General features: G+C 38.8%; 2 protein-coding genes across 6 annotated transcripts in view; both read right to left on the reverse strand.

The window, feature by feature from the left end:
- LOC134209757 (amphiphysin) overlaps window positions 1-7,144 on the reverse strand; it is a 162,834-nt gene extending 155,690 nt beyond the window's left edge. For 2 of the 4 annotated variants that reach the window (XR_009978777.1, XM_062685779.1), the window contains exon 1: window positions 6,372-7,144. Coding sequence is in view for 3 of the 4 variants with exons in the window: in XM_062685779.1 (XP_062541763.1) it covers window positions 6,372-6,440 (69 nt within the window). In the remaining variant the exon portion in view is untranslated. The remainder of the gene's footprint in view (window positions 1-6,371) is intronic. The other 2 variants (XM_062685781.1, XM_062685780.1) reach the window with 1 other exon arrangement.
- A 6,840-nt stretch (window positions 7,145-13,984) lies between these two features.
- Window positions 13,985-19,653, reverse strand: part of LOC134209761 (acidic leucine-rich nuclear phosphoprotein 32 family member A) — a 29,552-nt gene continuing 23,883 nt past the window's right edge. For both annotated transcript variants that reach the window (XM_062685799.1, XM_062685798.1), the window contains one exon: window positions 13,985-15,345. In XM_062685799.1, coding sequence (XP_062541783.1) covers window positions 15,287-15,345 — 59 coding nt within the window. In that variant the 3' untranslated portion in view covers window positions 13,985-15,286. The remainder of the gene's footprint in view (window positions 15,346-19,653) is intronic.

Genomic DNA, 19,653 nt, shown 5'->3' on the forward strand with positions numbered 1-19,653 from the left:
CGAGTGATAAAACGGCCTACTTTTCCATACCAACAAAGCGGGTGCTTTAATGAACATTATGCAACTCAAATGGGTTGCATAATATCCATTATAGCACTCATTTGGGTGCTATAATGAAAAACCAACATCGGAACAGTAGTTACATGACTACATTTTGCTGAATTAGCTTGGGATAGTGTTCAGATAATGTATTCTCTGCGTCGCGTAATAAATGAAATATGTAGTTTGATGGACATAACATAAGAATTTTCCAAAGACGAGTTCATCTATCGCTTCAAGGCTTGTAGAGCTATGCGATGTGGCACAATAACATAGAATCTGATTGTTCTCTGCAGCAACAATATTTATTGGCAAGAATTATCATGTAGAGTAAATCAGACTTTACAATTTTGGTACAGATTTATCATAATAAAGGTCATTTTTCGTCATTGCAAAAAATAGCGTGTGCAACTCGTTGCAAAACTCGATTTTTTCAGCACTCGTAGTACGTAGTACGTACAACTCGTGCTGAAAAAATCATCTTTTTGCAACTAGTTGCACAAACTACTATTAACATGGTTTTCAGCAGCCATATTTGATCGACTAAAGCAGTCGGATGTTCAAGATTTTTTCTTCTGCCCAAAAAATGGAATTTTCTGAATAAAATTACCTATTTTCCCACTTCAAATGAACGGATAACAATTACACTATGTTAGCTAAAATATTTTTTTTTCACATTTATCATTAGTATAGCGACACGACACGATCAACCAACTTTTTTTTTTATTATATTGGGGGCACCTATTGCCGAATGGCGGCATGCGATTTTGATACATAGCAGCAGGAGAAAATCGAAAAACAAAACATTCCTTATGTTAACCCGACGAAAATAATGAAAATAATACCGTGCACGCACCATACTTTGCGCCGTTAAGGAAATGCAATATTGAATCAACTCGTACAACTTACAGAAAGTAGCTATTTGCCTGAAATAGTTTTCATGCTGTAGTATTATTATCATATTATTGTTTGAGAACTAAATTTGGTATAAAAATTTAAAATAAATAGTAAATTGAACTTCAAAGCAGACCCCTTATTATATGCCTAACTTTGCGCACATAACTTGGAAAATTTCTAACACGAAGCAAGCGTCTATTATACAATTTTTCATCCAGATTTTATTTTTTCAGCTGATACTTCTATAACAATTCATGTTCATTCCATTTGTAGGCATATTTGAGCATATTTGAGAATATGAGGATGCCCAGCATATTTTTCTTATGATTCGATATACTTAATGTTTTCACGTCTGTTGGTGTATGTACAGCCTCATTTATGTACATTCGCCACAGCTAACAAAAGTTCTTTCTTGCGTAAACCCTATTCCGACGAGTTATATCATAAATGTTGAAAATATCGAAGAAATACGAGTTGTGCGCAAAATTAGGTACACTGTATTGAAAAATTGTTCCTAACATTGCACATCATATATTTTAACAAACAATGTAAATAACAAACCAAATTCTCATGAGATGGCTTCAACAATATTATAATTATTGGGTCCATGTGTAATCAGTTGTCAGCGAATGTAAAAATTTACAAAAAATACAGTTTTTCGGTTAGACCATCACTTGTCATTCATGCTAAGAACACGCCATTTTGGTCATTTTCACTATTTTCAGTACAAGTTTCGACTATTAAAATGAAAAATGTGTCATTTAACAGCGAAAAAATGCATGCACTGTTATGATAACATGTATATTGTGCTGACTATAGTTATAATTATATTTCGAAATTCAATTTAAACGCATTCTATTACAAAAATAGCCGCAAAATGCGCAAAGTTAGGAGCTGCGCAAAGTTGGGTGCGTGTACGGTAATCCGACGAGGGATCGCTTATTCTATTCAAAGAACTTTAAAGAACATTCCATGCGGATAACTTTTAGCTCAATTCTTTCATCATAAATAATTCAGACAATTCGCTTGAAAATAGTATTTTCATCTGAAATATGGTATGGGAAAAGTGTTTTTTTTTTTCACTCGAGAAGTTGCAACACGTGAGAGTTTTGAGAGGATTCACAACAGCTGATTGATATAGAGGGGAGTGGAATCAGACGCACTTTCTAAACTATAAACATCAATGTACGCTGCGTTAATTGAAAATAAGTATTCAATAATTGTAATTATGTATCTTGACGTAATAATATCATATAGGAGGCAGCTGTTTATGCAAAATAATAAACAAGTAACTGTCTGAAATGAGTTTTACAATGGGATTTTTCCGTTGGTGCGTTTTTGCGGTATTCCCACCCAACGAATTATTTACGTTTTGGGGAAAAAAATCACTCGGGAGCATCACTCCACAAGAGCAGGTAATTTGAGTAAGTAAGTACAATTGCAACCAACCAAATAGCAACCCATCTTTATCTTTCGTATATTCGAAATCAACATCCACTTGTCCCAAGTGGGCTGAAAAAAGCATCCACCTATAGAGATCATATTGAGAAAATTTGCCAAAATTTTATCCATTCCGGTAGACACTTTTGGAGGCTTAAAATTTAATTAGGATTTGTGGGCAATTATCCTTGTTTTTAACTATTTGGCGTAGTAATCAAAAGTAGGCAGGTTGCCTGATGGCATAATAATGGTTGGAGCTCCAATATATGCTGATATACAACAATAAATATGCATGCTCAAACGCAGCATAATAGACTAAGGATTGAGCCATATATATTGATTCCTAGCAATTAGAATGGTTTTATTTTTTGTCGTCCAGCATAGAATGATTCGAATTTTTTATATGCAGTTTTGTTACTTATGACCTTTTCAGCACAAAATAATTATAACGTGGTGCTTCATATAAAAGTGGTATACGTTATAATTATTTTGCGCTGAAAAGGTCATAAGCAACAAAACTGCATACAAATTGGGTTAAAATTCAAATCATTTTAGGCTGGACGACAAAAAATGAAACCAATCTAATCGCTAGGAATCGAGATGACCATTTTGCATGAAAAACAGTGAAAATGTTATACTTATTTCCTCCACTGCAGTAGAAGATCTAACCACACATTAGGCACAGATTTGCTCCAATGACAAGGCTACGACGAGTGTGACTTACTTACTTACTTACGGATCCTGTACACCTCCGGTGGTGCAAAGGGCCGACTTGAAAGATCTCCATCCTGAGCGTTGCCCGGCTATCGCTTTAACCTGTTGCCAGGTTAGATTTCGGTCGACTTCTTTTATTTCTTTATTGAGGCTTCGCCGCCATGAGCCTCTGGGTCTGCCTCTGCTGCGATGTCCCGCTGGGTTCCAGTCTAATGCTTGTTTACAGATTTCGTTTCCGCCCCTACGTAGAGTGCGGCCGACCCAGCCCCACTTCCGATCCCGAATTTCTGTTGCTATCGGCCTCTGGTGACAACGACGATGGAGCTCATTGTTTGAGATCCAGTTGTGAGGCCACCAGGCCCGAATTATATACCGCAGGCATCTGTTAATGAACACCTGCAGCCGTTGAGTGTTCTCCACTGATACACACCATGTTTCGCTAGCGTATAACAGCACAGATTTCACGTTAGAGTTGAAAATTCGTATTTTGGTGCGTTCACTTATCTGCCTGTTTTTCCAGATATTTCTTAAACTCGCAAAGGCAGCCCTTGCTTTCTTGATCCGTGCGCCTATGTCGATCTTGGTACCGCCGTCCGACGCCATTTGGCTACCAAGATATTGGAAGCTTTCAACATTCTCCACTGGTTGCCCGGCTACTGTGAAACTGGAAGGAGTCGCCGTGTTTACATCCAACGATTTGGTTTTGTTGACGTTGATGACTAAACCTGCCGAAGAGGAGCGCTCGGCAAGGTCGTTGAGCTTACTCTGCATATCAGAGCGCCGTTGCGCGAGGAGTGCAACGTCATCAGCCAATTCGAAGTCGTTTAGATGCTCCATGGTTATAGGCTGCCATAACAGCCCGCGGTTTGGTTCACGGTCAATCGCACCTACCAGAATCTCATCGATTACGATGAGGAACAGTAACGGTGATAGGATACATCCTTGCCTCACACCAGCTACGACCCGGATAGGGTCGGACAGGACCCATTGTGCAGCACTCTACACGAAAAGGCCTCGTACTGTGCTTCGATGAGGCCGATGATTTTCTCAGGAACTCCCTTGCGTCTCAGGGCGCCCCACATATTCTCGTGATTGAGACGGTCGAAAGCTTTTTCGTAGTCAATGAATACCAAGTAAAGGGACTCTTGGAATTCGTTGACCTGCTCCAGACGACGACGAGTGTGAGCTCTTTCAAAAATTTTCCTTAATTCCCAAATTCCTGAAACTACTCAACGGATATTTCCGATAGTGACAGTTCGGGACTGCTTTGCGATTTGGGCGTAATTTATTTTGAAAACAAACATTGGAATGCGAATTCCTGCTAAAACAAGCATTTCATGAGGAAACCACGGTATGGATCTGACAGATTAAGCTTTCCTCTACCGGATAAGGGAATTAGTTTAGGATGAAAACGCTTGAATTCTCCGGAATCCATGAAGCAATGTTTGTTTACAAAATAAGTTACGCCCAAATCGCAAATCAGTCCCGAGTTATGAGTTATCGCAAAACATCGTTTTTTTCAAAGTGGTTGTGTGGAGGACGTTCCAAAAAAACACTAAAATTGATCCCAATTCAGACTCTAACAAAATAACCACTCATTCATAACTAAAGCCTGTCCACTTTAATTTCGGACAGTTAGACAATGTTTAATTGATTTGTCGCCATTCTATCAATTTGAACAAGAGCTAAGATATGCTGAAAGCAGCAGTAAAGCGAAGAGATTGATCTGTCATGTAAATAAATCGTCTCAGTGATTGGTAAAAATGTTCAATAATCGCGTTTGGAGATGGGTGTCCGAAATTTAACGTGGACAGGCTTTAAAGCGTAAAAACCCGTTCGAGATCCTTAAGCAAAGCTAACAATTTAACTCCAAGTAGACCGCTGTGTATTTGCGGTCCTCAAGCTAATCAATTAAGCTTGATGAAAGAAGATGAGCAATAGAACAATAAGTTGTCATATCCGCAGTGTCAAGTGCTTAAAAAAATCTAATTTGTGTGTTTGTTTTTTTCGAATTATGATATCGTGTTGTAACAAGAAGTAGAAAATGTTTGTTTATCCATTCCAGGCTTCACTGTCATTGGAAAAGTACATATATATGTAATGTTCAACAGTGTCTTGATAGTCGAATTATATGTATAAATATTGGTGATTGTGCAACTTTTTGTAACGTTTACTATCCCTTCAGGCAAACAGAGTGCAATTGCAAGAGGTAAAATTTCTTCAGGCAGATCCTCCCGTTTTATCTGCAGTACTATACTACAGAACTTGTGGAGAGATTTTAGTTGTGTTATGTCTTCAAGGGCTACAAGATTCAACTGGTTTGAGCAATAAAAGTCCATAGCTAAAACGAGTGCTCGTTTCGTTCCAAGTATGTTAGGCGTGGGATTGTCTTCATGGAAATCAAATTGAATTCAGTTTCGTACGTCCTAATTATGCTTCTCGTATCTGCAGACTATATATGTTTCAACGTCCCTTGGCTTTTCACATATGCCATATACGTTGGATTATTTTGTAGTGCCTTTTTCTGATCATAAAGCATACAAAGTAAGAAGTAATCTTCCAAATTTAGGCAGACCGTATGATCGTGGTTGCAGCCTGGATAATTCGAACTTACATGATGGCCCACAATAATCTGGAAATATGTGGAGAAAAATGGAATCGGAACCTTCCATAATGGGACACCGTATGATAAAAAGGATGTGCTTTACAATTTACATCAAAGCTAGATTACAATAACGTTGATTGAAAATTTAATATTTACTACACAATGTTTTTAGGATTCAACCCATTGAAAAAAATATTTCATGTTCTCAATGACAAACAAACAAATTGATTACGAGAATATAGTGTAAGAGGATATACTCCAAGAAACTTTGGATAATAGTTAAGAAAAGGAACCAACTTAATTATTCCAGAATACTATTACTACTGGAATTATTTGAATGATGAACCACGTTACAAATTGCGTAACGCTAAGAATTAGCAATTATATCCGGCAAATTGCAAATCAAGACCTTGGCATTGGAAGAAAGACACATGACCACATTAAAGCCATCGGGCAGATTCGGGCCTGATCATCATCAGCATCATCCGTCGAGTGATGCTGTCGGTGACGAAAATCTCCGCCGTCCGTGAAGAGAGCTCCAATCTATTTTTGTTCGCCCCTACAGCAGGATTAGCCAATGTGCCATCCCTCGAGCCGAGCTCGGCTAGCACAGATCTGCTGTGCAATCATTCCATATGATCTTAACCCTCGGCTAGGAGTAAGTTCGAGTACGTACCTTTTCTTTAGCCCTTCCGGCATGCTTCTGAACCGACTTGGCCAGTAACATTCCTTTGTTTTCCGCCATCGTACGATACAGCTGAAACTGGGAGATTATCTTGGAATGAGCTTCCGTTGTTTGTTCCGACACTTCCGATAGTAGCACACACGTCTACACTTGGAACACCTTGGAATCCGGTTTCTGTTACTTCTTCACCAGGAATTTATCCCCTCTGGAATGGCACACAGCTATACACTCCCGTCACGGACAAAACACCGAACTAACCAGCCAGCATTCGTGAGGAAGGCCAGGAACACTTTCACTCGAAAAAACTTCACACGGCCAAATTCACTAAACCGCAGCGCACCACTAGCAGAGGCGCAAAGGAATAATACCCGCACTCGCTCGCACTTAGCTGAGAAAATTTCGGAAAAATCTCAAAAGGAAAACCCGCTCCCTACTGGTGTTCCTCTTCTTGCTTTTGTCGCACGCACTCACTCGCGCGGTTTTCCTCGCGAAAAAAAAACTTCGACCACCAACTTTTCCGATCTGTTGTTTTGATTTTTCCTCCGTTCGAACTCGAATCCGGCTGAGCTGTCAAAATATTGTGTTGGAAAGGTACGGAACACGCAGTCGTTGCAGTAGAGCGTAGGCAAGTAGAAGCAGAAAAAACACTAAACACCGATAATGATGATTCCGCGGATATGATAAAACGGCCTTCCTGATCCGTTCATGGATATTCGACTCCCAACTCGCGACGGTGATCACTGACTACTGACTGACGATGGATGGATGGAACGCGAGAATCGCGACCAACCCACACACACACTCACACCACAAGCAAACCAAACAAACCGAAATCCGAACGGTGACATGACTGGCCTTCGTGAGAGGGCGTTTAAAAAATATGTTATGTGAGGAGGTTTGGAAAAGGATTAATAGAAACGGTGGTGTTAACAATTTAGTAATTTTCCATGGTGCACAGGAAGATGTCTTCAAAATGCCCATGAAAAATTATAGGTAAAACGTAATGTAAATCTGGTTAATGTGAGATGGAAGAAAAACTAAAAACTTTGATATATGTTTAGCTAAATAAATAAACAATTAAAAAAGTAGTTACAATTATGCACTGCAGATCGTGAAATAGTGAAAACAATGTAAACGAAAATGTTATCAGACTTCATCCAAAAATGGTTTAAAACGGTTTAGGTTTAGAATTCAGCATTAAGAAATATATCCGTATTTACATTCTTGCCAAGGTATTGTATACATTTACTTCTAGTCATATACTATAGTTCTTTCCAGTTTAACTGGACTAGTGCTAATCGCGATGCAGCTGCGACATCCGGATATGGAAGAAAATTCGAGCTCAATTTCACTTTAAAACTGTTCAAATAATATTGTCCCACCAGTTTTTTCATACATGGATGACGCCTCAACTGCAAGAAACGACTGTTTGCGATGTGACAAATTACGGAAGAATCAAGACAAAATTTTCAAAACGACTTATCTGCTTTTGTAAACAAAGATTCAAACGACATTTTGACGAATCTGACAGTTCTCCCACGCAAACTAACACCATCAATAGGTAGGTGAAGGCTTCCGCTACCTGTTGATGGTGTTGGTTTGCGTGGGAGAGCTATCAGATTCGTCAAATCGTCGTTTGAATCTTTGTTTACAAAAGCAGATAAGTCGTTTTGAAAATTTTGTCTTGGAATGATGTTTTGGGTTGTGCTTTTGCTAGTCAGCATTAAATTAACTAGATACATATCTAGTGACTTTTAATTACCTACCATGCATTTGGAAGTGCGTTAGCATTTATTTTTGTACTTCAATAATTTGCACGATATAGTCTATTTTTAGGTGAAAAAACGAATATTATTTAAATATATTAAATAAATAATAACACTAATTCAAATTTATTTTTTAATTTTATATTATGGAACGTCATATTTGAGGGGCACTACCTTGCTCTAACTTATAACGGGATTATGTGTGTGCGTAGCGTGTAAGCGAGAGAACAGCGTTCTCTCTTTTACGAGGAAACTGTTTTTGACTAGCTTCTGTGGAGTCAAAGCGTACGGCTTCAACTCCATTGGGTTAGAAGATCACAGTGATGCATTAATACTAAAGACACACCTGTGGTACTTGTACCATGGTACAAGAGGACAAGAAAATTATTCCAAGACTATCTTTGATGAAGACAATAATCGGTACGGTACTCATTTCAAGATTCTTGTACCATGGTACTTATACCACCAGTGTGTCATTAGTATAATGCAGAATAGTTTGCATAAAGTAGACTAGCAAAAATTAGTCCGTTATTTATGCGATATTTCCGGTATTTCTCATTCAATACTTGTAAAAAGTTTCTCTAGGAGTTCATGCTAAAACTCCAACAAATTTTTTAGTGGGAATTAATTAGCCATTTTTTTCACTAGCATTTAAGCCAAAACCTCCGAGAATATCTACGAAAATTCCTCCGACAATTGGGTTGTTTAGGGGTATATATGTTTTTACATATTCTGAATCTGCATTAAAAACTGAGCCTAACCCCAATTTTTCAGAATTTTTGGAGCCCCGGAACTATTTTTAATTTGCATTTTAAATTTATATGGGACTAAAAATTTGTTCTTATGCTGCATGGGCCAACTGTCATTCTATGAATGTTAGTGTCATTCTATCGATTGAAATGGCTTATTGTTTGCTGTATAAAAATGTGAATAAAAGGTTTACAAACAAAATAAAAATATGTCGGAGATCAGAAAAGCATGCTCTTTATGTTAAACTGCATAAAACTCGATATTTTTTTGAGCTAAACAACCCAATTTCTTGCAGAAATTCATCATTCGTGAATTTTTGCGGAAACTCTCCTGGAAATGTTTGCAGTATGCAGAAATCCAACTGTTTTTGGATCGACTGCAGAAGTCTGATGACATTCTACCGAGAGCATCTGTGGAAATTCCTCCGAGTATTCTTATAAAAATTATTTTGTGAAATTATAAGGAAATAAATTTAGGAATTTTGTCGTATTTAAGTTCAAGCGAATTCGTCAAAATCAACCTGCGTAAAATCTTTAGAGCCTACTTGCGGAAATCCCTTCATGACCCGCATACTGAAAAACCGTGCGGAATATGTTCCAAACAATAAATTCAATTTAAGTCATACGTTAACTTTTTATGTTAACTTTCGGATATGGCTGCACTTTAAATATTCTTCTATTTCTCACTATTTACAACAGTGATGCTGCATTATACCATAATGTCAATTCAACATATGTGGTTGCCAAACTGTGCTTTATAATCTAGCTTTCCATGTTTCGGATCTACGCACATTATACAAGCATTCGTGAAAGATATCACTCGAACTCACTTTACGATATACATTCTAAAAATTGTTACTTATGATCCTAGTCATGGAAAATGTCACAAAGACACTAAAAATTTGTATGATTCTAACTTCAAACTACGTTAAATGATAAAGTTATGCTGCACATGTGTGCGTACTGATATATATTTGTACTTTTTCACTTGTCATTTGCCAGTTTTGATTTCTGCTTCCTCAGTGCCATTGGCCAAGGCCAAGGCCGAATGAAATCGGCTGACCAACAAAGTGGACCGGAGCGAGCGCGCGCCTTTTGTGGTTTCGGCCTTTTGTGATTCGCCCTTATGTGATTTCGGCCTTTTGCGGTTTCGGCCTTTTTTGCTCACGGCCGGTGGAGAACTGAATGAATAATCAGCCGGAGCTGGACGTTGCGTTTGGCTTGGTGCGAGTCGATAGCTTGGGTTAGATCTCGGTGACAAACTAGCAGAGCTTGAGAATGGATCGTTGATGCTAAGGACGAAAAACGGATCAGAGAGCGGATTGTTCCGTGGTGTTGTGTACTTGCCTGTAGATGGAGTTCGGAAGACCTCATCTCCCAACTCAGACGCAGGACCGGGACGGCTGTTGGTCGCTGGCAGGAGGGGCTCGACTGCGTTGAGAGGGATTGAGGCTTCCTCAGAGCTAGCGGCAAGATTGCGTCCTGATGTTCGGCTTGTAATTTTCAAGTGCTGCTGACTAGACAAACTGCTGAAAGGGGAAGACGGATGAGAGAACGAATCGCTCTGTGATGCCGTATACTTGCCTGTGCAAGCAAGGTGGAAGCCCCCTTTCCCACCACCAATCTCAGGACCCAGACGGCTATGATGATCGGAGGCAGCAGAGAGCGGGACTGGATTGGGGCAATCAGGGGCTTCCAACAAGCTTTCTACGGCGCGTCTGGGTGTTGCGGAGTCCTTAGGATGAGTGATTTGCCATCGTTTGAAAGGATGTTGTGCGGTTGCATTTGGCAGAGTTGTAGAAAAACCTTCGCACTAGGAGTCCACCATAAAACACATTTTGAAATTCAGCTTCTGGAATGAGTTATTGACAAATTACTAAATGATCGAACGCAAATTACTAAATGATCGATAACATCTCACCCACCTTGCTTGACTGGTCTAACAGGAGCGTTGTTTCCTATAGAGCCGAATACGTTGACAGCACTCGTATTTGGGTTCTTGTCCGCTCCATTGCGTCGTTTCTTCAATCATCCGCCTGGTTGTATTAGTATGCTATTCTATTCGCTGAAGATGCAGCTCACCTAGATTGTTATTAAAGTTCTCTCTATGACCTTCACAGCAGGATCTTCTAGTCGACAGGTGTTGAGTCACCGTCCGAGCCTCGGTCCGAGCTTCTTCTCCCGCCGCTGAATCCGACCAATGCGTAGTCGGATCTCAGAATTAAAACCCAGATTAATCCACCTAGCGGTGACGATACCTTTCTCGATTCAATCGTTTGGTTTCGCCTTGATATGATACACGTAATAATTAATTGCCTACTGCCTAAGCTGCAAACGCTGTATAGCGAATCAACCAACCAAGCTTATATGGTTCAACACACAATTTTCTTCATTACTTTTGAACGCAATAACCGAGCGTAATTATATTCAATAGTGATCAACTAGGGTTTGTCCCCCATCGAATGCAACTTGTTGCGAGAAAATCGGTTAAGAATTACTATATGAAAAAGTGGCTAATGTTTTTCGGTTTTCGTGTGCACATACACACACACATACACACGGACTGACAGACATTTGTTTAGTTCGACGATTGGTATATAACATCATGAGTCTCCGAGACTTTCGGCAGGAGGTTTATTAGGAGGGATCAATGGTGCGAACGTTTAGAGGTAATCATACCATCTACCAAAGCTGCGCCAACACACACGAGCTGGGAACAGCTTATGCAAAGGCGCGTGATCGAGTGGTGGCCGATCAATGAGAGAATGTCCAGGTTGAGGATCAAAGGCCGGTTCTTCAACTTCAGCATAATCAACGTCCATAGCACTGATGATGATAAGGACGCATTATACGCGCAGCTGGAACATGAGTACGACAGCTGCCCAAGCCATGACGTAAAAATCATCATAGGAGCATAGGCGTAACTAGAGTCTCGGTCTAGGGGGGGCCATAGCATCAGCTGGTGGGATGTAATTTTCAAAGGCGATTAAAAGCACTGTGCACATGGATTGCAATAGAAATTGTTTGACTAAGTTTATCGCTCATTCGTCCTAGAACTAACATAAAAAAATCGCGAATAATACAATTGATTTCCAATGATGCTGTGATTGCTTCAAAACGCTGTGTCTGTGTCAACTTGTCTTCTCCATGTTACTAAATGTGGATAAGTGTGTAATCTAAGATTCAAGAATCTTCTTCGAATTATCTATAAATGAAATTCGATATGAGTATATTTCTGAAAGTTTTCAAGCATTTCCATGATTACTTAATGCATAAAGATCTCGATTTTTTTTAAACTTGAAATTTTTGAAACTCTTTAGATGTGGAATAAATTCCACGAAATTTTGTCATAATCAATATAAGTATTCATGCAATTCCAAAATGTATGCTATGTGCTGAAATAGTTAAGTACCGATGAACACAAATTTGGAATCCTAAAGTGTTTTTTATGAGTCATAAATTCCATGAGTCATAAATCAAATTCCAGAATAACATAGGGTTTTTGTAGTTACTGACGTTAGGAAGAGGCTTTATTATGGTTTTCTGAATAGGTGAGAGATTTCTCTGCAAAAATCAAAGAGACTTGAGAAGTAACCAAATCGATCTGAATTGTGCTGCAAAATAAATGTTTCCTGATACGAACTGGTTTCTAAATCTATTTCTTTTTTATCCTAAAAAACAAATTCTAACTAAAGCAGGCACAAAAGAGTTTTCCGATGATCCTTATGAAATCGCCAAAAAATTAAATGGAACAAGATCTTTTGAGAATTATAAAAATATTTCTTTAATGCAATCTCTGTTGTGAGTGCGAAGGTTGCCTAAGTTTTGTCCTAATACTTTCAATGGAATGCGTCGTTGATTTTTCTGTCATTGTAACAAAGATTCTTAAGTTTTATAATTGTACATCTTTCTGTGCCAGAATTATATAGCGAGAGCAAAAAGCTCCATAGGAATTTGATCAACTGTTTTGCGGTATACCTTGCGATTAACTCGAAGATTTTCGAAAGAATGGTCGTTCGAAATTTCATTGACCGGATTTGTGTACATGTGCTCATTTTGATGCTTCAGTCTTTTTTGAAGCGGATGGTAGTTTAATAGAACAGAAATATTTATATCTTAATACAATTATGTTTTTATGTTTCTGCGACCAGGATATTAGTCAAACAAATGCAGAACAAATTTATTATTTTGCTAGCAACTGAATTAGAAGCGGCATTGATTTTAGCTTAAAATCGAGAAAATGTTCCCGGGGGTCCAACTTAAATATTTCGATGCTTTGCTGAACAAATGGTCATAGATGTGATAACGCATCAAAAAATATGTTTATAGAATTCATAATCAAAATTAAGAAATATGAAGGAAATATATAAATGAATTATGAAATAAAAACTGACTAAGTTGGAATCACTTTTCAAAATTTTCTGGGGGGGGGGCACTAGTAGGTCTGGAGGGGGCCAGGCCCCCCCTTATTTACGCCAATGCATAGGAGATTTGGCTCAGTTTGGCCAAGAGGAGTTTGGACCGATTATTGGAAAGTTCAGCGCCCACCGGCTGACGAACGAAAACGGCCTAAGACTAATTAATTTCGCCACCTCTAAGAATATGGCCATTCGCAGCATCTACTTCCAACACAGCCTTCCGTATCGGTACACTTGAGGATCACTATTGCAGACAGAATCACAAATCGACCACGTTCAGATTGACGGACGGCCCTTCTTCAACAGTATAGACCAAAAGATATTTTAGTTACTAGATAAAGATTGTCGCTTCGATTCCCTTTGTTCTGCTGTCCGGAACACGTTGGGTACCAGGCTGTCAAATCGTATGGATTTTCCTTCTTTGACATTTAGCTCCCCTATCCTCGCCAGCAAAAGATGTTCCGGACAGCGACGACAGCGACAATCTTTATCTGGTAACGTCGCGTAGAGCTATACAAATTTATGGAGTATAGGCCAATGCCTCGTATCGTTTTTTCAAGCTGCGTGCACGCCGCGTCCACGCAAGGTACCCAGCATCAAATGTAGTCGTAGACATCGGCCCTAAATTAGAAGAAAATGCTTTCGGATCTAACGGAAATAAAATAAAAACCTTCAAATTTTCATTTACTTTTTTATTTAAACAAATACTTCTGTTAATTTTATAAATTTTGCTTCTTGTTTTCATCTTGATTTTTACCATGTTTCGCCGAGTGATCGACGCTTTTTGGGTAGATTTTTTTACTTCAATTTTTGTTTTTTCAAAGTTTTGCTATTTTTTTGTATCTCTCTGGTTCTCTTTCGAGTGAGTGTAAATCTCCACATCCCTTCGAAAGTTCACCGCTTTGCAGTGGACTCCTGACCCAAGTGTTTGTATTGTGTATAATATAGCACTGATTTCTGGTCTGTATATACTTCTTTCCATTCACACTAGGTTGCTCATTTGGGTGTTTCTGTATGTATGTATATCATATTCAAAGTTTCATGTATTTTGTTTTGTTCTACCAGTCAAGGAATGAGCATTTTGGAAGAATTTAGCAGGAGATGACGGAAATTGAAAGAACTTACAGGCGATTCGTTTTAACTGACTTACTATTTACGGATAATAGTAACAGAAACGGTCTTTGAAAGATAGCGCAAGGAGGATGTGTTGAATAACCTCATCGGAGTTCCTGTTATATGAACAATACACGAGTGCTTAATAAGTTAACATTCAACAAACGATGGTCAATACCACTTTTCACACATTGTTGCCTGCTTATAGCGCTGCTTTTGGAATTGAGTAATGTTGTTCCTGCACTGCCGACAGGATATTAACTGTGGCAACTTGGCGCCCAACTATTGACTTGTTTGATTTTTGGCTATTTATATGCTAGAATATACCGACAAAAATGGGTTCTCTAAGAATGAAAGGGAAAATAACTCATCAAGGTACTGTTGGCTTGAAGTTTGTCAAAACTATACATTTCTCCACTTTTAGAATCCTTCAATCATACCAGATAGTTTAGAATAACATTTCGCTTGCTGTCTCTACAAACTGCGCCGGATGCGTAAAAATCGCACCCACCCACAGATGCGTTCCTGTATAAACTGTTTTTTTTTGTTTTACTCAACCGGAGTGGTGCATGTCTCCCGTCTACCATATTTGATCACTGTCTAACTGTGAGTTTATTTCTTCAAGGGGTGCTAGCATTTGTGAGACATGTGTGTTGTGTGTTAGTGTAAGATTTACTATCCTGTTATGCTACCGGTTCTGGAATTTACTGTAATTTTGTGTGTTGGGGGGGTTCATTTATACTTGTCTTCCTTGCGGAGAGTTTATAATATTTTGTATCCTTACAGTCGAAACTTATCCTTAGAATTACCAATAATTAAAGTAAAAGGGGATGTTTTTTTAATTGGGAACGGGAAACGGTTTAACCATCGTTACCTTCAAGTTTTCGTTTCTTTCCCCTTGCTTCGGATTCCTCGCCAGCTGAAATAGATGAAAAATAAGAAATTAATATTCAATGTTTTAAGGTAAGGCCGTTACAAATATTTAATTAACATTTTGTCCTACTGGTCTCCGAAAGATCAAGGGGGGGGGGCGGATAATAAAAAATAAATATTAAAATGAAAAAAAAAAATCAAAAAACTCCTCGGATTTGTTAAAGAATGTTTTGAAAATCCTCAAAATTAATTAATAATTTTTAAATATTTATTGTGGCCTAATTGAAAACACTAGAAGATTTCAGAATTTCTATTATTAGTTGTTTCGAAACATTGTTGTGGCAGATGCCGGTCCAAATCAGAGGCCTGAATAGTCCTGAATAGTCCAACTATCCAAAATTTCCTCCCGCACCGGCGACAAGTCGCCTACTGTTTTCACGTGAAATGTTTTCACATGAAAATTGCAATCATTATCATCTGATAATGATTCAGCACAACACTGGAAGTAGTGCTACGTTTTGACAGGGCAAGTGAATTGAACAACTCAGTTGAATTCGATTGACTTGCCAAAAGTTGAACATGTTCAACTTTTTTTTTCATTCAAGTGAAATGAATTAAGGTATTTACACGTTCCATTCGCGTCCGATTCAAGCGACTTGCTCAATTCACTTGCCCTGTCTAAACGTAGCATAACACCTGGAGCATCCAAGTCCGTTACAACCATGCAGAAACCTTTCTACCAAATTTTCTGAAGATTGCTTCCGGCATTTTGCATTTAAGACTTAACGGTGGCCACATCAATCGATAACGAAGGTGCAACATATTCTTTTGATACCTACTTAAAAATGACTACCGGTACCAAATAATTTTCAAGATAAGGTTCCTCCTTTCAAGAAAACCCGCGTTAGATATCTTTCGCCATACAAATCTCTGGCTGTTAACTCACGCTGGGTGTTTGCGCATATCCGTTAGCGCAAGAATGCTGGGAGCAGCGGCTAGGAAACCAGCCACTGCTAAAAATTAAATAGTTACGCTCGACGAACGTAAGATTCTGTCGCAAAATTCAACAATTTGTTTCAAGATCTTGACTCTACGCGATTCCCCTATTCCCTGATTTAAATCGCGCTGTCCTGTAACATGAATATGTTGAGCCAATTGCAATACATCTACTTATTTATTCTTGTCGCATATGAAACCGTTGACCACCGGCACCCGGTTGAAGCGATTTCGATAGGAAGAGTGGGGTTGCGTGGACGGACTCTTCTCGTCATCTGTTGGGTTGATTGTCTATTAATTTTATGGATTTCGAATAAGTGCTTAATATGGAACCACCGAACCCAATTAAAGTTAATTGCCTATATTCCGGGGATTAAACCCCGACTTCTCGTCCGTTTATGTTCTACGCCAGGGCTACGCCAGCCGGATACGGCCCTCGGCTCCATTTTTTGTGGCCCGCATGCCGTGGTAGAAAATACATCATAACAGACCCACTTAATAACAGCTTATCTATGTAGTTCGAGAAGCTTCTTTTTTATAATTTATTATTAAATACTGTAAGACATAGCAGGTTAAAAAAAAAAATTAAGTCTGGTAATCGAGCCCTTCACTTGTGTGTGCCAATAATTCCTTTTATTCGTATTTGAAATAAAAAATATTATTTTACATAGTGACCCAATGAAACGAAAGGTTGATGTGGAACACCACGTTTTCTGGTTGGACAAAGGCTTTGCGGCTTCCTGGCTTTCGGTTTCCTTGATTTGTTCGGAAAGTATTGCTGTGTTGAAGAAATATGATCTTAAACGACATTCCAAAACCAAGCATTCTACGAAATACGATATTTACACTGAACAAGGAAGATAACAAATGTTAAAAATAAGGTACTCATTAAATTTAAATTTCCATTATTTATTCAAATTTTTGGTGGAACCCTGGATTATCAAAGCAACAGACTATCTTCACTCTGACAAACACGAAGCCATTTTGCTGTTAGTGAGATTTTGGCAAAACGAATGAAACTATACTAGGATGAAGAAATTGTTAAGGGCCAAGAAACATTTTAATTTTTATCACGCTCTTGAAGACCAAAATTTACTCTTCAAGAGTGTTATAATGCACATCGGTTATTGTCGGCATCGTATGCCCTAAGGAAAATGTCTTCTATAGTAGGCTCGGAACGCGGTGAGTAAAAGTTCTTGCGGAAATTTTGAAAACTACGTTACGTGAAAAAGCCGCCAAATTCTACTGTCTCGTAATCGATGACAATACTGATGTTGGAAACATTATCCAGGTAGCTGTATTCATAAGGGGAGTTGATGAACATCTTAAAATCACAGAGGAATTGGCAGCTTTGATCATTCCCAATGAGTGGAACGACTTCCGGAAAAGACCTGAGAGGAGCTGTTAAGATCTGTATGAAGGGGCTGGGACACTCCTCCGAAAAGTAGCCTTACAAATGATGGAGCCGGCACTGGCAATGACGGGAAAGAATTGTGGCACTTAGCTAAGAAATTATGGTTATACTTTCCCGCACATTGCATTATTCACCACGAAAATCTACGGACGAAAACGATCAATATTCCTGAAGTACTGACGGTCGTCATTAAGTTAATAAACTTTATCAATAAGAATGATCCACAACCACCAATTCTAAATGATGTTGACGGTTGGAAGCAGAATACAAAGATTTGATGTATTTTTGTATCCAATTCCAAATATCCATTTTCTCAAAACTGTTTTATTATGTCAATTACAAAATGTATCTGAAATGTTTCAAGAATGAAGATTATCAACTTCCAAGACAGCGACGAACTCAAATCTAAATTTCTGAAAGAAAACATCTCTCATCTCAGCACTTTTCAAGGCTAAAAGCAGTAAAAAAACTTCTGAATCCTGTTTGCGAATTTTGGTCACCGATTGCGAAAACAATATGCGTTGATTATTCGATTTTGAACTCTCAAGTAGGCAACAATTTCATGTTTCACATTGAATTTTCAACTAAAAGACCTGTTACGTACAAAAAATAAAAGCATTTTTTTGCCAATCTCTAATAATGGGAAAAAAGCATTTAGCATTTTGAAAATATATTCAAAAAAATTGCCGAATATTTGTTGGCCCGGCACGGCAAATGCTGGGTAAAGCGTACCATTGGTATGTTCGCGTACCTGAAGGAATAAAATAGACCCCATCTCGCGGTCCTTAACCTCTTACCCAGCAACTCCTATCCCTACCTCCCCGCGGTGCTGGCCGGGATACGAGACGATAATAAATAAAGATAAAGACGCGACGCGAGACAAGACATAACACTTATTGTTCTTACAATCGTCAAAGGAGTTAAAAATTACTTTTCTGTCGACCGGTTTCGGGCGCGATGTCACCCATCTTCAGGACAATGTCCGACTGGTTACTTTTAGGGGAGGCTAATGTATAGCTGTGTTGGTTAAACTGTAGAGGCAGGACATAATAAGGGTGATGAACATTGATTCCCAAGAGTTGAGGTGTGATACTTTCCTGATGGATTTGATGAGTTTCGCTGTTTCAATCAGTACTGAGATTTTCATTTTCATTGAGAGGTCACGCGATATCATTTTATTCTCTTCTCATTTTATTCTCTTTATTCTCCTCCGCTTTCTTCTTCTTCTTATTGGCATCACATCCCCACCCTGGGACATAGCCGCCTCGCAGCTTAGTGTTCATTAAGCACTTCCACAGTTATTAGCTGCGAGGTTTCTAAGCCAAGTTACCATTTTTGCATTTGTATATCATGAGGCTAACACGATGATACTTTTATGCCCAGGGAAGTCGAGACAATTTCCAATCCGAAAATTGCCTAGACTGGCACCGGGAATCGAACCCAGCCACCCTCAGCATGGTCTTGCTTTGTGGCCGCGCGTCTTACCGCACGGCTAAGGAGGGCCCCTCATGGCTTTCATAGAAAACATAAACCATGAAAAAAAATTTGCCAAATTTTCACGGATTTTTATTTTAAGAAAGCGCATCAAACTATTGTAAACAAGCTGTTTGTTTTCAATAATGTTACTTCTAACTCAAAAATCAAAAACAATACGATCATTGTATCGACTAGGGGGCCGTCCACAAAGTACGTCACGCTCCTAGGGGGGAGGGGGGTTCCAAGCAGCGTGACGACTCATACAAAAATTTTAGAGGTTTAATACAAAAAGTGTGACGAAGGGGGGAGGGGGGCCAAAAATCACCAACTTTTGCGTGACGTACTTTATGGATCTTCCCTAGTCATCGTTATTTGCACAGATCTATTAACACTATTTGGAAATTTAGATTTCAAAACAAAGCAACATTCCTATCATGACTGGTTGTAATGTGACAGATGACCGGGAGA

This window comes from Armigeres subalbatus, chromosome 2 (assembly GCF_024139115.2).
Source record: "Armigeres subalbatus isolate Guangzhou_Male chromosome 2, GZ_Asu_2, whole genome shotgun sequence".
NCBI lineage: Eukaryota > Metazoa > Arthropoda > Insecta > Diptera > Culicidae > Armigeres > Armigeres subalbatus.